The sequence below is a fragment of the Pinus tabuliformis genome, chromosome 8 (assembly GCF_031772625.1).
Source record: "Pinus tabuliformis cultivar Carrire ecotype Pingquan chromosome 8, CPIR1, whole genome shotgun sequence".
Taxonomy (NCBI): domain Eukaryota; kingdom Viridiplantae; phylum Streptophyta; class Pinopsida; order Pinales; family Pinaceae; genus Pinus; species Pinus tabuliformis.
In genome coordinates, this window is record NC_142294.1 from 1,432,892,187 (window position 1) to 1,432,907,770 (window position 15,584).

General features: G+C 40.1%; 1 protein-coding gene across 1 annotated transcript; it reads left to right on the forward strand.

The window, feature by feature from the left end:
* The first annotated feature begins 8,754 nt into the window (after window positions 1–8,754).
* LOC149241053 (uncharacterized) lies at window positions 8,755–9,264 on the forward strand. Its single transcript, XM_089370423.1, has one exon. It carries the CDS (start codon window positions 8,755–8,757, stop codon window positions 9,262–9,264), a length of 510 nt encoding a protein of 169 aa, XP_089226549.1.
* Window positions 9,265–15,584: the final 6,320 nt, after the last annotated feature.

The window sequence follows — 15,584 nt, forward strand, 5'->3', positions numbered from 1 at the left end:
ACATTACAACCATTGCCTATCCCGGCAACAATATGGACGGAGGTTTCTATGGATTTCATTACAGGTCTTCCAAAGTCAGGAAACAAGTCAATCATCATGGTGGTTGTGGACAGACTTTTGAATTATGCTCATTTATGCGCCCTACCCCACATGTTTACACCGACTTTGGTCACTCAATCTTTCATGGATCAGATCTTCAAATTGCATGGCATGCCCACTTCTATTGTGTCCGATCGCGACCCAATCTTCACCAGTAATTTTTGGCAGGAACTCTTCAGGTTACAAGGCACCCAACTAAAACTCAGTACTTTTTATCATCCACAAATAGATGGTCAAACTGAAGCCATCAACAAATGTCTGGAAACCTACCTTAGGTGTTTCACTTCAGAAAAGCAACATCTTTGGGTACAGTGGTTACCTCTGGCTGAATGGTGGTATAACACCAACTATCATGCCACCACAAAAATGACTCCATATGAAGCAGTATATGGTCAACTCCCTCCTTCTCCTACTTCTTATATCAAGGGGTGCTCAAAGGTATAAGCAGTAGATCAACTCCTACAAAACCGCGCAACCATGCTTGCACATCTTAGAGAAAATCTCAATCAAGCTCAAAACCGCATGAAGCAACAGGTAGACCAGCATCACTCAGAGCCAATTTCAAGAAGGGGATCAGGTCTTTTTGAGGATGCAACCATATAAGCAAACATCACTCAAAGACAAGGGTTGTCAGAAACTATATCCAAATTTCTACGAACCATATCAAGTACTTCGGCGCATTGGAGAAGTAGCCTACAAGTTGGCTTTGTCGCCTACTGCAAAAATCCATCCAATTGGGAACAATTGCAGAATTCAAACCAGTCTACCTGAATTGGACGAGGAAGGGTCAATCTGGCTCCAACCTGAACAGGTCCTAGACACACAAGAAAGGCACCTGCGTGGCTGCATGATTAGGGAAGTTCTCGTCAGGTGGAAAGACACCTCTTCGGAAGATACAACTTGGGAACCAGCCACTATTCTTTAGTACTTTCCGCAGCTTCATCCTTGAGGACAAGGCTATTCTTAAGGGGGAGGGCATGTTAGGGTCCCTCCCTAACCCCCTTATTTATGTAGTGGGATCGAGTCATAGTAAAGAGTCAATAAAGCCCATATTAATAATTGTAAGTGGTTAACCCGCAATTAATGACGGGACCACAGTTAGTTGCAAATGGGCCATGGTATTAGATAGATGGTATTAATAAAACCCATGGTACTAATCCATGGTATTGCATGTATGAGTCATACATAAAGGATAGAGACTCCTTGCGAGGAGCATTGTGTATTATTTTTGTATCGAGCTCTGCTCTATTGGAGGTTGCCCCCTCGAAGAGGCCAGTGAACATTGCTTTCTGAATAATAAAATATTTGTTGTTGTCTCTCACTATTCTATGTTCTAGGTATCTTTCTTCGCATATTCTGTATTTGGGTATCTTTTTGCAGGTTAAGAGCATAACATATTCATCGTCAACATTTCCTATAAATACATGATGCCTTAGCCTCATTTGGACACACTCATCTTCACACTTCTCTCTCTCTCCTCATAGATTGGGTATGGATTTATGGGCCTCTCTCACTCCACATGTCCAAAATTTCAGGAGAGCGAAATTTTAAGAGGCTGAAATTTCAAGAGACCAAATTTCTGGACAGTTTGACCAAGCGTTGACTAGCATGCATTGACCTCCTTTGACTATGTCTTTGGGAAATCTATCTTTGTTTGGGCAGGCCACATTTCTGGGCACAAAAATTGAGATAAATGTTGAATGTTGAACAACATTGACTGTAGCTAGGGTTGACCACAGGTGGTCTATTTGACCAAAATTTGATTGGGCTGAATTTTACTGTTTTGAGGGACGTTTTATCTTATTGTTTGGAGGCTGAAGTTGATTAAAGTTGACCGATTTGCAGAGGGTCAAATCTTCCCTGTTGAACAGCATCGAATTTTCTGGTTAGGGCTCTTTTGCTGTTGTTATAAATTATCAGATTTGTAAATTGTACTGTCTCTCTCTCTGCTGAATTATTGAAGACTAAAAGAAGATTTCATCAAGGGTTTCCCCACATTAGGGTTTGTCCCTAGTTAGTGCCACATGTTGTGTCCTCTTGTCTTCGCTTGTCTTCTACTGTTTATGTTTGGAGTTGTCTACGGAGGCAAAGGAATTTCCCGGACAGTCAAAAGTGGCTGGAATCTGGGCAAACAAAATTTAAGAAATCTTGTAGATGTAGTGTTTGAACCATGTTTTTGATGGTGTAAATGGATTCAGCACCATCAAAAACGTCTAGCACACCTAAAATTTTGAATGTTGAAAGCTTTTACTTGGATTTACAAAAATCCCTACCAAATTTTTTCAAAATATGACCAGAATTTCCATAACTTTCCAGGCAAATAAACATAATTTTTATACTATGGCTTTATGTTTATGTTCTATCTACATTTTACTATCATGTTGATGTGATTTCTAATCTGAATATTGATATTGGGCTAATAAAGAAATTGAATTAAAATTTCTCTAAAGCATAGAACATACCATTGTTGCCTAAAATTAACATCAACACTGATATGATCTCAACCAGTGTGCCTCTCTCTGCTATGGACAGGAACTGAGGTATTGTTGCTGCAGAACCTGCTACACCTCTAGTGAAGGAGAACATATCAGCAACAAGAGGTAAAACTAACATTGTGTCTATTAGAAAGCCACCCTATTAGGATACAAACTTCCTTGGAATATTGACTTTGATGCAACATGGAAAATTATTGGAATTGAAATCTATTTTTGCAAATGCAAAAGAAGAAATGAGTATCTGTTTAACCAAAGTCATCATAGTAAATTATTTACCTGGGATGATGGCTTCCTAATTTTTTCAAAGTTTCAAACCTCCATTTGCAGATCTAAGTATAGGTTTGCAAGGTGGAGATAGAGATTGGGTATCTATGCCAACCTCTAAAGTTTTAAGGTAGTGCACCTTGCAACATGAGCAAGGAACCCTTTACTAACCCTACCCATTCTGCTCGGTCTCTTTGGTCTAAAGGTCACCTTTGAGACTGAACTGGCCATGCATTTTGGGAGCATTGCGAAAGTCACCATAGCTAAATCCTCCATGTCCCTCCCAAAATGAAAATTTTTGTTGCTTGGATCTCATTGTCTCCAAGGATGAGAAGCCTCCCAAACCCAATCAATGAGATGATGTTTGGGAACCCATTATCACTGGTCTTAGGTCCACTGTTCAAGGTTGGGGGCCACCCCCAAATGACAAAGAAGATCCTCTACCCAATAGTAATGATTCCTACTATTGCATGACTTGACAACTTGAGTGGGCCAGCTGGCCCTACTTTAATTTCAATATATTTCATTTTAAAGTTTGTACTATACATGTGGCCTATCTGGCATTTGTTATTTTTTGGCTTGTAAGTTATCTAGATATCTAGGCTTCAAGGTCTCTTAGCTCCCAGTAGCTTCTTAATGCAACCCACATTTTTTCATAAAGTGCCTTGTCCATATTTTGATTCAGTAGCAGTCAAAGGAAGCTTTAATAAAAAACAACTAAATACGCCTTTAAGTTTCACAATTTCCCTAGAGTCCATATTTCAAATTTCAAGCAGCTAAACCAAAAACACTACTAGCAACATAAAAGGAGAAAATATTCCAGTGCTGAAGCACAAGAAAAAAGGCAAAGGAACATGAGATACTGTCATTAAATAAAATCGACAGAAAACCAAAAGGAAGGGTCAATATAGCTACCCAAATTTTCCCCAAAATACTAATGGCTTGAAGAGAATAGCCTGTGCGGGATGATTATATAGTTCTCCTCTTGGTCTCCACCGTATGTATGCCTTAGTGTGAATAAAATATCAAGTAAGAACAAGGCAAATTAGTAAAAGGATAAAATCTAAGGTGTCAAAAAATACAAAGGTTGTGGCATAGTAAGGTATCATTATATACTAATAATAAACATTAGACACAAATAAAAAAGCAATTTTGAAAATTGAATGAGATATATCAAGGAAACAACTTCAATAATGTAAATAAATGATTCTCACGTTCACCAATTTGACCAAAGAAAAACACAAGGACTAAGGGACAACTAGTTTCAATAGCCACACAGACAAATCCATGCCTCTTTCTCAAAAAAGCAACCTGTGAAAAGGTAGTAATTTTAAAGTAAGTTCACCTATTCATATACTATTTCCTTGAAGAACATGATACATTTGCATAGTGCCTAAGTGATATTTCTCTCTAAACTAGTGCTTCTAAGTTCCCACTAGCTCTCATGTTTCTCCTTATTGATCTATTGTCTGTTTCACAAAGACAAAAGAGAGCATTTCTCGTTCAATAAAAATAGAACCTTATAATTATTACCATAAAATGAACATTTAGTATTTACATAGACAGTGTAGAAGAACTGACCTCTGTACCATACTCCATATAAAATATTTCTTGGACATCACCAGGAATAACAATGCAACTAAAACCAGAGGTCAGAAAACTTTATAAAGTTCTTCCGAGAAGTAGCCACCAATCCCAACCAAGATCATATATGATGTAAGAGTGGTGTGTAGAATATCTAACCAAACGAATCAAAAAATCATGAATCAGAGTATAACCATAGTGTTCTACATGACAGTCTCATTCATCCCTCGCATTTTCTAACAAAATTTCATTATGATTAAGAAAGTTACCAAAACATAATGCTGATAGTTTAACTTCATCTAATCTTGTTAGTATTAGTACTGGGCTAATAAATAAATTGAAGTAAAGTTGCTCTAAAGCATATAACATACCATTGTTGCCTAAAATTAACATCAACACTGATGTGATCTCAGTCGGTGTGCCTCTCTTTTCTATGGACAGGAACTGAGGTACTATTGTTGCAGAACCTGTTACACCTCTACTAAAGGAGAACATATCAACAGCAAGAGGTAAAACTAACACTGTGTCTCTTACAAAGCCACCCTATTAGGAGACAGACTTCCTTGGAACATTGACACTGATGCAACATGGAAAATTACTAGAATTGAAATCTACTTTTGCATATGCAAAAGAAGAAATGAGTATCTGTTTAACCAAAGTCAGCATAGTAAATGCTTTACCTAGGATGATGGCTTCCCAATTTTTTCAAAGTTTCAAACCTCCATTTGCAAATATAAGTATAGGTTTGCAAGGTGGAGATAGATATTGGGTATCTATGCCAACCTCTAAAGTTTTAAGGTAGTGCACCTTGCAACATGATCAAGAACTCCTTTACTAACCTTTCCCATTCTGCTCTGTCTCTTTGGTCTAAAGGTCACCTTTGAGACTGAACTGGCCATGCATTTTGGGAGCATTGCAAAAGTCACCATAGCTAAATCCTCCATGTCCCTCCCAAAATGAAAAGTTTTATTGTCTGGAACTCGCTGTCTCCAAGGATGAGAATCCTCCCAAACCCAATCAATGAGATGATGTTTGGGAACCCATTATCACTGGTCTTTGGTCCACTATTCAAGGTTGGGGGCCACCCCGAAATGACATAGAAGATCATTTGCACAATAGTAATGATTCCTACTATTGCATGACTTGACAACTTCAGTGGGCCAGCTGGCCCTACTTTAATTTCATTATATTTCGTTTTGAAGTTTGTACTATACATGTGGCCTATCTGACATTTGTTATTTTTTGGCTTGTAAGTTATCTAGATATTTAGGCTTCATGGTCTCTTAGCTCTCGGCAGCTGCTTAATGCAGCCCACAATTTTTTATAAAGTGCCTTGTCCATATTTTGATTCAGTAGTAGTCAAAGGAAGCTTTATTAAAAAAACAACTAAATACACCTTTAAGCTTTGCAATTTCCCTAGAGTCCATATTTCAAATTTCAAGAAGCTAAACCAGAAACACTACTAGCAACATAAAAGTAGAAAATATTTCAGTGTTGAAGCACAAGAAAAAAGGAAAAGGAACATATGATACTGTCATTAAATAAAATCGATAGAAAACCAAAAGGAAGGGCCAATATAACTACCCAAATTTTCCCCAAAATACTAATGGCGTGAACTAAATAGCCCATGCAAGATGATTGTATAGCTCTCCTCTTGGTCTCCACCATCTATATGTCTCTGTCTGAATAAAATATCAAATAAGAACAAGGAAAATTAGTAAAAGGCTAAAATCTAAGGTTTCAAAAAATACAAAGGTTGTGGCATAGTAAGGTATCATTATATACTAATAATAAACATTAGAAACAAAGAAAAAGAGCAATATTGAAAATTGAATGAGATATCTCAAGGAAACAACTTCAATAATTTAAATAAATGATTCTCATAATCACCAACCTGACCAAAGAAAAACACAGGGACTAAGGGACAGCCAGTTTCAATAGCCACACAGACAAATCCATGCCTCTTTCTCAAAAAAGCAAGCTATGAAAAGGTAGTAATTTTAAAGTAAGTTCACCTATTCATATACTAATTCCTTGAAGAATGTGATACATTTGCATAGTGCCTAAGTGATATTTCTCTCTAAACCAGTGCTTCTAAGTTCCCACTAGCCCTCATGTTTCTCCCTATTGATCTATTGTCTGTTTCACAAAGACAAAAGAGAGCATTTCTCATTCAATAAAAATAGAACCTCAGAATCATTACCATAAAATGAACATTTAGTATTTATACGGACAGCGGAGAAGAACTGACCTCTATACCATACTCCATATAAAATATTTCTCGAACACCACTAGGAATAACAATGCAACTAGATATGATTTTTTGAAGAAGAACGCGCGCGCTCTGTGATGCGATCAGCTAGGTCTGCGTCCAACTGCCGCCGCCATGGCTGCTCCAGGGGGTGCGGAGCCCTCTCCCACCCCTCCAATATCCCCAGCAGAAGCATTCAGAAGCATTTTAACGCAGAGAGGGAAAAAACGAAATCACCCTGAAGTCCCGAAATTTATAAAAAAGCTGGAAGAAATCCCAGAAATCGCTCTGCCGGAAGACCAAACAATCAAAATCGCCCTTGCCTTGGCTGACAGAGGTTTAGTAGGGCAATTTATGGGTTGGTGGCCAACAACAAAATCGATTGATGAATGGGTGCAATGAAACTGGAGACCCCTGCTTCCCAACAATGTGATCAGCTACGCGGTTGGAAGGGGCTTTTTCATCTTCGAATTCACTACCAAGGAAGACCGAGATCTGGTATTCAGAAATGGCCCATATTTCATGGGAAACCAAGGTCTCTTTCTGAATAAATGGACTCCCGACTTTGACCCCTCAGTCGATGTTCCAAAGGAGGTCCCTGTTTGGGTCCGGCTCCCCAATCTGCCAATACACTGCTGGAGCTATCAAGCTCTGCAAAAAATAGGAAACGGACTGGGCAGATTCATAGACAAAGCTGATAACAAGGGCCAATACACTTGCGCCAGAATTTGCGTGGAAGTTGACCTAGAAGCTGGACTACCGGAAGCCATCAAGCTTTCAGTGGGAGATTGGCACCATTTCCAAAAGTTGGACTACGAGCAACTGCCATTTAAATGCAGAATCTGCCATGAGCACGGCCATTTTCAACGAAATTGCCCCAAAGCACCATCAGGGGACAAAGAGGAAGAAGAAGGATGGAAGGAAATAAAAAAGGGAAAGGTAGTCTCAAAGCCAATCGAGAAGAAGCAGTCAGGACCAAAGGGAAATCCCCAGTCCAATGACAAGACCAAACCAGTCTCAAATGAAGGCCCATCCTCAGTTGAAAAGGGGGAGACCTCAGAGAAACATGAAGAAACTGAAGATCAGCCAAAGAAAAGGAAGGATTCCGAAGAAGAATCAAATGCCCAACTAGCCAAGGCAGTCCAAGGGGAAAAAGCAGGCAATGACGAGCACATAAGTCTTGCCTCTGAATCAAGGGACGAATCAGAAGAAAGAGAATCTGAATCAGACAGCTCACAAATTTCTCCTATCAAAATGACAAGGGGCCGAAAATCCAAGAAGAAACAGAGAGAGGAGAAAACCTACATGGATGTTCTCCAAGGTTCTCAGAAAACTCTAAAGGGAATGATGAACACCAGATCCGGGCGAAAGCATAACAAGGCTCCAAAAGGAGCCACTCCCCCCCACTCCAGTAAATAATGAAATACGTCTCCTGGAATTGCAGAGGATTAGGTAGCAGGCTGAAAGAAGAGGCCCTGAAAGACATTGTGAAGTTGCATATGCCTGAAATCTTTCTCATCCAGGAGACAAAGCTGGAGGACACTCTTCTCCTCCAATCCAGCAAAACATTCTGGCGCAAAGGCCCTGGTACAGCTGTCAGTGCTAGAGGTGCCTCTAGTGGGAATTGCCTCCTTCTGGGACAGCTCCAAATACGACTTGATTCAAGAAGAAAGTTGCCAGCATTGGATCTTCACTCAGCTTCTTCACAAAGATTCTGGTCAACAAGTAAGTATGTTTAATCTTTATGCTCCGGTCTCTCCATCGGAGAAAAAATTTTGTTGGGACTCGCTCCAGTCCTTTCTTGTATTGCACAATCCAGAAAACATCATTATTGCAGGGGATCTGAACGTTACTCTAGCTGCTGAAGAGAAAAAAGGAGGTTCCCCTGTAAGGGATCCAGCCAGAGAATGGGTAGAAGATATCATGATTGGCTGGGATTTGGAGGACATCAAACCTTCTGCTGGGAAATACACTTGGTCTAATAAAAGACTAGGCCCCAGCCATATAGCTGCTCGGTTGGACAGATTCCTAGTCCAAACCTCCTTTCTTACTAACGGGCTAATGGCTTCTTCCAAAATTCTGCCCAACTGCACCTTCGATCATAAACCAATAAGTCTCGAGCTCTCCATGGATGGTTCTCTAGGCCCAATTCCATTTAGATTTAGCCCATTGTGGATTCAACAAGAGGTTTTCAATGAGGTGGTTTCTGAAGTATGGAGTCGGAAAATACAGGGATCCCCCTTCTTCGTTTGGGAAGAAAAGTTGCGGACTCTTAAGAGAAGACTCAAGGAGTGGGCTAAAGCCTTGAAAACACCTGCTGCCAAGAGAAAAGAGTCTGTAGAAAACCTTGCTGCTCTCCAATCTTCAATGGAGGACTCAGTAATTACCCAAATTCTGCTCCAAAAAGAAGTTGAGCTGCAAAAAGCCCTTCATAAAGCTAGTAGGGACGAAGAAGAGTATTGGAGACAAAAATCTAGAAATTTATGGTTACAGGCCGGTGACAAAAATACTATCTTTTTCCACAAGCATGCCGAAGCTAGAAAGCAATTCAAAAATGTGTCAGAAATCTGATTCCAAGATGCAGTGGTTAATGATTTTGAAGGTATCAAGAGAGCAGCATTCTCCTTTTTCAAAGATCTCTATTCAGCGCCAGATGACCAGCCTATAGATATTCAAGCCTATCCATATAATCTAATCCCTTTTTGTGTGCAAGACTTTGTCAATAATATGCTGACTGCTCCGATCAGCATGGACGAGCTCAAGAAAGCCGTGGATTGCATGGAACCGGATAAAGCGCCAGGGCCTGATGGGTTCACTGCTAGGTTCTTTCAATCTTGCTGGTCAACTATCAAAAAAGACCTCCTGAGAATGGCCAGGAAGTCCCAATTCTGCACAAAGATAGGAGGCAGTACCAATTCAGCCTTCCTTGCTTTACTTCCGAAAGAAAAAGGAGCCTCAGATTTCAGTAGATTTCGTCCCATTTCGCTATGTAATACCAGCTATAAACTGATTACCAAAATAATTTCCACTCACCTCAAGAATATTCTGCCGGACATCATACCAGAGAACCAAGGAGGCTTCATCAAAGGGAGAAAGATCCTGGATAATATTGTGCTGGTTCAAGAGGCAGTTCATTCAAGTTGCCAGAGAAAAGAGAAAGGAATGGTAATAAAACTAGATTTGGCTAATGCCTTCGACAGGGTGAGGCACGACTTTCTGTTTGCTGTTATGACGAAAATGGGCTTCTCAACAAACTTCATAAATTGGGTGAAAGCTTGCATTGCATCTCCTTGGATTACACCGTTGGTAAATGGTCGATCGACTGAATTTTTTACAGCTTCCAGGGGATTAAGACAAGGTTGTCCATTGTCCCCGCTCCTCTATGCTATTCAAGCCTCAGTTCTTAGTTTCCAGCTCGACTTCTGTCAGCAAGTCCAAACTCTGCCAGGCCTCAGAATGGTGCATAAGGTCAAAGACATAAACCATGTCCAATTTGCCGACGATACTCTGCTGCTAGGTGGAGCGAGCATTAATTTGGCCAAATCTTTCAAAAAGGAACTGGACATCTATAAGGAAGCATCCGGCAGCAAGATAAACTACTCCAAAAGCACAATTTATGGCTGGAATTGCTCAGCCAAAAATCTTGCTGACATAGCTAGGCTGCTGGAAATGAAAATCTGTCAGGACTGGGAATCATTCAAATATCTTGGGATCCCAATTTTCAGATCCAACCCTAAAGTTGCCCATTGGATGCCCCTTTTGGACAAGCTAAAGCTTAGAATACAAGCCTGGGGAGCCTCCTGGCTGAACCCTGCTGGGAAAATAATTCTTATAAAATCTGTCCTAACAAGCATGCCTCTTTTTCAGCACTCCATTCTCCTTTCCCCCAAAACCTTTCTCAGTAAAATGGATGGTATGCTGAGGAGATTCCTGTGGGAAGGGGGGAAAAACAATGAAAGAAAACTTCATTTAGTAAATTGGGATACCATTAGGAAACCATTCATAGAAGGAGGTTTGCAAATGAGAGACCTGGCTGCTCAAAATCTCGCTCTAGGATCAAAAATTTTGTGGAATATTGTGGCAGGGAAAATAAGCTGGAGCAAAAAAGTACTGTGGAAGAAATACTTCCAAGGTCAACGTTTGAGATGTTTGGACCTACCTCCAAAAAACTCCAAAGGTTCCCCAATATCCAAGCTTTGTATCGCGGCTCTGGAGAACTTCAATCCCAACCTCTGTTGGATCCCAGGCAATGGGAAAAAAATTAGAATTTGGAAAGATCAGATTCTTGGAGACCAGCCACTACTCCAGATAGAAGGCCTGGCAAATATTAAACTTTGGCTGCACTCCAACAATAAGGAAACACTTTGGGACATATCCAACTGGACGAAGGATGCTGACAGAAGATGGGACAACTGGAATCTAGGAGAGGTTCCTCACCATTTGCATTCTGAAGCCTCTTTACTTTTAGACAAATTGCAAGGAAAATCTCCCTTGTCAGCAACAGCCAAGGACAAAAGAGGGTGGGGTTCCCATACTGGCACCTTCTCGGTTGCTGAAGGATACAAAAGTTTGATTACTGTTCCGAATGTTCCTCCAGACCCAACGCAATGGAAATTCATATGGAGCTTCCCTTCGCTCCCAAAAATCGACTTCTTCTGTTGGACGCTTGCTCATAACAGTGTTCTTACAGGAGATAACCTGAGAAAACGGGGAATGGAAGGGCCATCCAGATGCCCATTATGTATATCAGAGGAAGAATCAGCTGACCACCTGTTGTTGTTGTGCCCATTTTCCAAGATAGTTTGGAAGGGGGTTCTGAGTTCAAGGGTGAACAAGTTTGAGCTGCCAAGAAATGTGCCAAATCTGCTTCACGAGTGGGCCAAGCTATCACCGTTCTGCCTCAATAAAAAAAACCTTCTTAAGACTGCATGGATGTGGACCCCTAAATTCATATGCTGGAAATTATGGCTGGAAAGGAATAACAGAATTTTCAGAGGAGAAATCTGCACATCAAACAGCGTTATATCCAAAATTAAAGCTATATTGGGAGAAACATTGGAATCTAAGCCAACCTTAAGGAATGAAACGAAGCTTGACAGTGAGGAGGAGCTGTGGCTGAAGGATATTGGTCCAAAAAATCAATCCATCCCTATTACACCAGCCTCTTGCCATGCTATGTGGGAATTATGCCTAGAAGAACAGGAATTTCTAAAGTGGAGATCGGCCCTAGATGACCATTGTCTATTCTTCGACGGGGCCTCTAAAGGCAATCCTGGAGCTGCGGGTGGAGGTGGAGTTCTACTGAAACCAGAAGGCACTACTTTACTCAGGTATCATTGGGGTCTAGGAATCGAATCAAACAATAGAGCAGAGGCTCTAGCTCTGTGGCAGGGGCTGACTCTGGCTCTTAAACGGAATATTCAATCCCTGACAGTCTTTGGAGACTCTAGGCTCATCATTCAAGCAATGAACTCACATGTGAATCCATCGCAGATCCATTTAGGCCAAATTCTCAAGAAAATTAGACCCATGCTGGCTAGGTTTCGGAAAATTTCCTTCTACCACATATTGAGGCAGCTAAATTCTCAAGCCGATTCGGAAGCCAATCTTGGCTCAGCCAGAAGCCAAAGAACACTTTCAGTCAACTCGGTAGAATCTCTCTGCATCATCCCTTAATAGGTTTATCCAGGAAACTGATATTTATGATGTCTATGGGATCAGCTACTGAGCCAGCATTATTGGATTTTCAACAGGCTATGCTGTTCTAGTTTCCAGGATTCATTTATTCCAAGCTTCAAGGGCAGGCTTTCATGGAAAGTTTGATACTTTGGATCCTCTGTTTCTGACAGACTCTTACACTCTGTTCCCAGCACAACCCTGAACTGACTTGGATGTTGTGCGTTTGTTTGGTTGAACGCACTGTACAGGTGAGCCTCACCCCAATCACAGGTCGGAAGAAAACCTTGAACGGCAGCAAAATACGGGACCTTCTTCTGTCTGTCTTCTCTCAAGCATGTTGAGTCTGCAAGCAGCACAATCCCTCCCAGGATTTTAGATCCACTTCAGAAAGATGATCTTGTGACAGTTTTCTTCATCTCCAACGGCTCCACCGTCTTGTCTCCTGCAAAGGGAATTTGAAACAAGCAATAGCGCAAGCTGAAATAAACGTTCAGCCTGATAATGCATCGGATTATTAGTTAGCGACAACAAGTTGATTGCCCAAGGAAAATGCATTCCATCTCTTCAAAATGTCCTTATCCTGTGGCATACATTTGACTGATAAACCCAGGCGCTGGTTGGTTGGGGTTTGATGGTCAGAGAGGGAAGTCGACTTTTCAAATTCTAGATAAAAGTAACTCAGATCCGAATGGTCCTACTGGCAGCAGAGGTATTGGTCAGCATCTCAAACTCCAGGTTGAAGCAAGTCAAATTCTGCAATCTCCTAAGGGCATCAGGTAACAGCCATGGATTGGGTGGACAAACGCTCCTTTACTCTACGAATTTATTCCCTAAAAGGCATTTCTGTGACAAATCATGTCCATGGACTCACCGTGAAACAAGAAATCTGAGGGTCAAGAATTTTGAGGATCAATTTCAATGTAAAAAGCACGTGGTAGCTGTTTTGCCGCCTTTCAAAAAATACCCGTTAAAGTAAAAAAAAAAACAATGCAACTAAAACCAGAGGTCAGAAACTTAATAAAGTTCTTCCAAGAAGCAGCCACCAATCCCAACCAAGACTATATATGATGTAAGAGTGGTGTGTAGAAGATCTAACCAAACGAATCAAAAAATCATGAATCAGAGTACATCCATAGTGTTCTACATGACAGTCTCATCCATCCCTCGCAATTTCTAACAAAATTTCATTATGATTAATAAAGTTACCAAAACATAATGTTGATAGTTTAACTTCATCTGATCTTGTTAGTATTAGTACTGGGCTAATAAATAAATTGAAGTAAAATTCCTCTAAAGCATATAACATACCATTGTTTCCTAAAATTAACATCAACACTGATGTGATATTGGCGAGTGTGCCTCTCTCTACTATGGACAAGAACTGAGGTACTGCTACTGCATAACCTGCTACACCTTTGCTAAAGGAGAACATATCAGCAGCAAGAGGTAAAACTAACACTTTGTCTCTTATAAAGCCACCCTATTAGGAGATAGACTTCCTTGGAACATTGACACTGATGCAACATGGAAAATTATTGGAATTGAAATCTACTTTTGCATATGCAAAAGAAGAAATAAGTATTTGTTTAACCAAATTCAGCATAGTAAATGCTTTACTTGGGATGATGGCTTCCTAATTTGTTCAAAGTTTCAAACCTCCATTAGCAGATCTAAGTATAGGTTTGCAAGGTGGAGATAGAGATTGGGTATCTATGCCAACCTCTAAAGTTTTAAGGTAGTGTACCTTGCAACATGAGCAAGGAACCCTTTACTAACCCTACCCATTCTACTCGGTCTCTTTGGTGTAAAGGCCACCTTTGAGACTGAAATGGCCATGCATTTTGGGAGCATTGCGAAAGTCACCATAGCTAAATCCTCCATGTCCCTCCCAAAATGAAAAGTTTTGTTGCCTGGATCTCGTTGTCTCCAAGGATGAGAAGCCTCCCAAACCCAATGAATGAGATGATGTTTGGGAACCCATTATCATTGGTCTTAGGTCCACTATTCAAGGTTGGGGACCAACCCCAAATGACAAATAAGATCCTTTGCCCAATAGTAACGATTCCTACTATTGCATGACTTGACAACTTGAGTGGTCCAGCTGGCCCTACTTTAATTTCAATATAGTTCGTTTTAAATTTTGTACTATACATGTGGCCTATCTAGCATTTGTTATTTTTTGGCTTGTAAGTTATCTAGATATCTAGGCTTCAGGGTCTCTTAGCTCTTGGCAATTGCTTAATGCAGCCCACATTTTTTTATAAAGTGCCTTGTCCATATTTTGATTCAGTGGTAGTCAAAGGAAGCTTTAATAAAAAACAACTAAATACACCTTTAAGCTTTGCGATTTCCCTAGAGTCCATAATTAAAATTTCAAGCAACTAAACCAGAAACACTACTAGCAACATAAAAGGAGAAAAAAATTCAATGTTGAAGCACAAGGAAAGAGGCAAAGGAACATACGATATTTTCATTGAATAAAATCGACAGAAAACAAAAAGGAAGGGCTAATATGACTACCAAAATTTTCCCCAAAATACTAATGGCGTGAACTAAATAGCCTGTGCAAGATGATTGTATAACTCTCCTCTTGGTCTCCACCATGTGTATGCCTCAGTCTGAATAAAATATCAAGTAAGAACAAGGAAAATTAGTAAAAGTCTAAAATCTAAGGTGTCAAAAAATATAAAGGTTGTGGCACAGTAAGGTATCATTATATACTAATAATAAACATCAGAAACAAAGAAAAAACAATTTTGAAAATTGAATGAGATATCTCAAGGAAACAACTTCAATAATTTAAATAAATGATTCTCACGTTCACTAACCTGACCAAAGAAAAACACAGGGACTAAGGGACAACTAGTTTCAATACCCACACAGACAAATCCATGCCTCTTTCTAAGAAAAGCAACCTGTGAAAAGGTAGTAATTTGAAAGTAAGTTCACCTATTCATATACTATTTCCTTGAAGAACATGATACATTTGCATAGTGCCTAAGTGATATTTCTCTCTAATCTAGGGCCTAATTAGTTAAATACTAATTGGCCTAATCTTCATTTTAAGATTCTACAATTGAAAGTTCCCTTGGATGATCTCTAGTAGTAGTAGTACACAATTATTTTGAACGTATCTATGGAACCTCCTTTTTTTCTCGAGTATTTGGATCAATCCCAACCTTTGAAAGGTTGGGATTTGGGGTTCTTCTCTA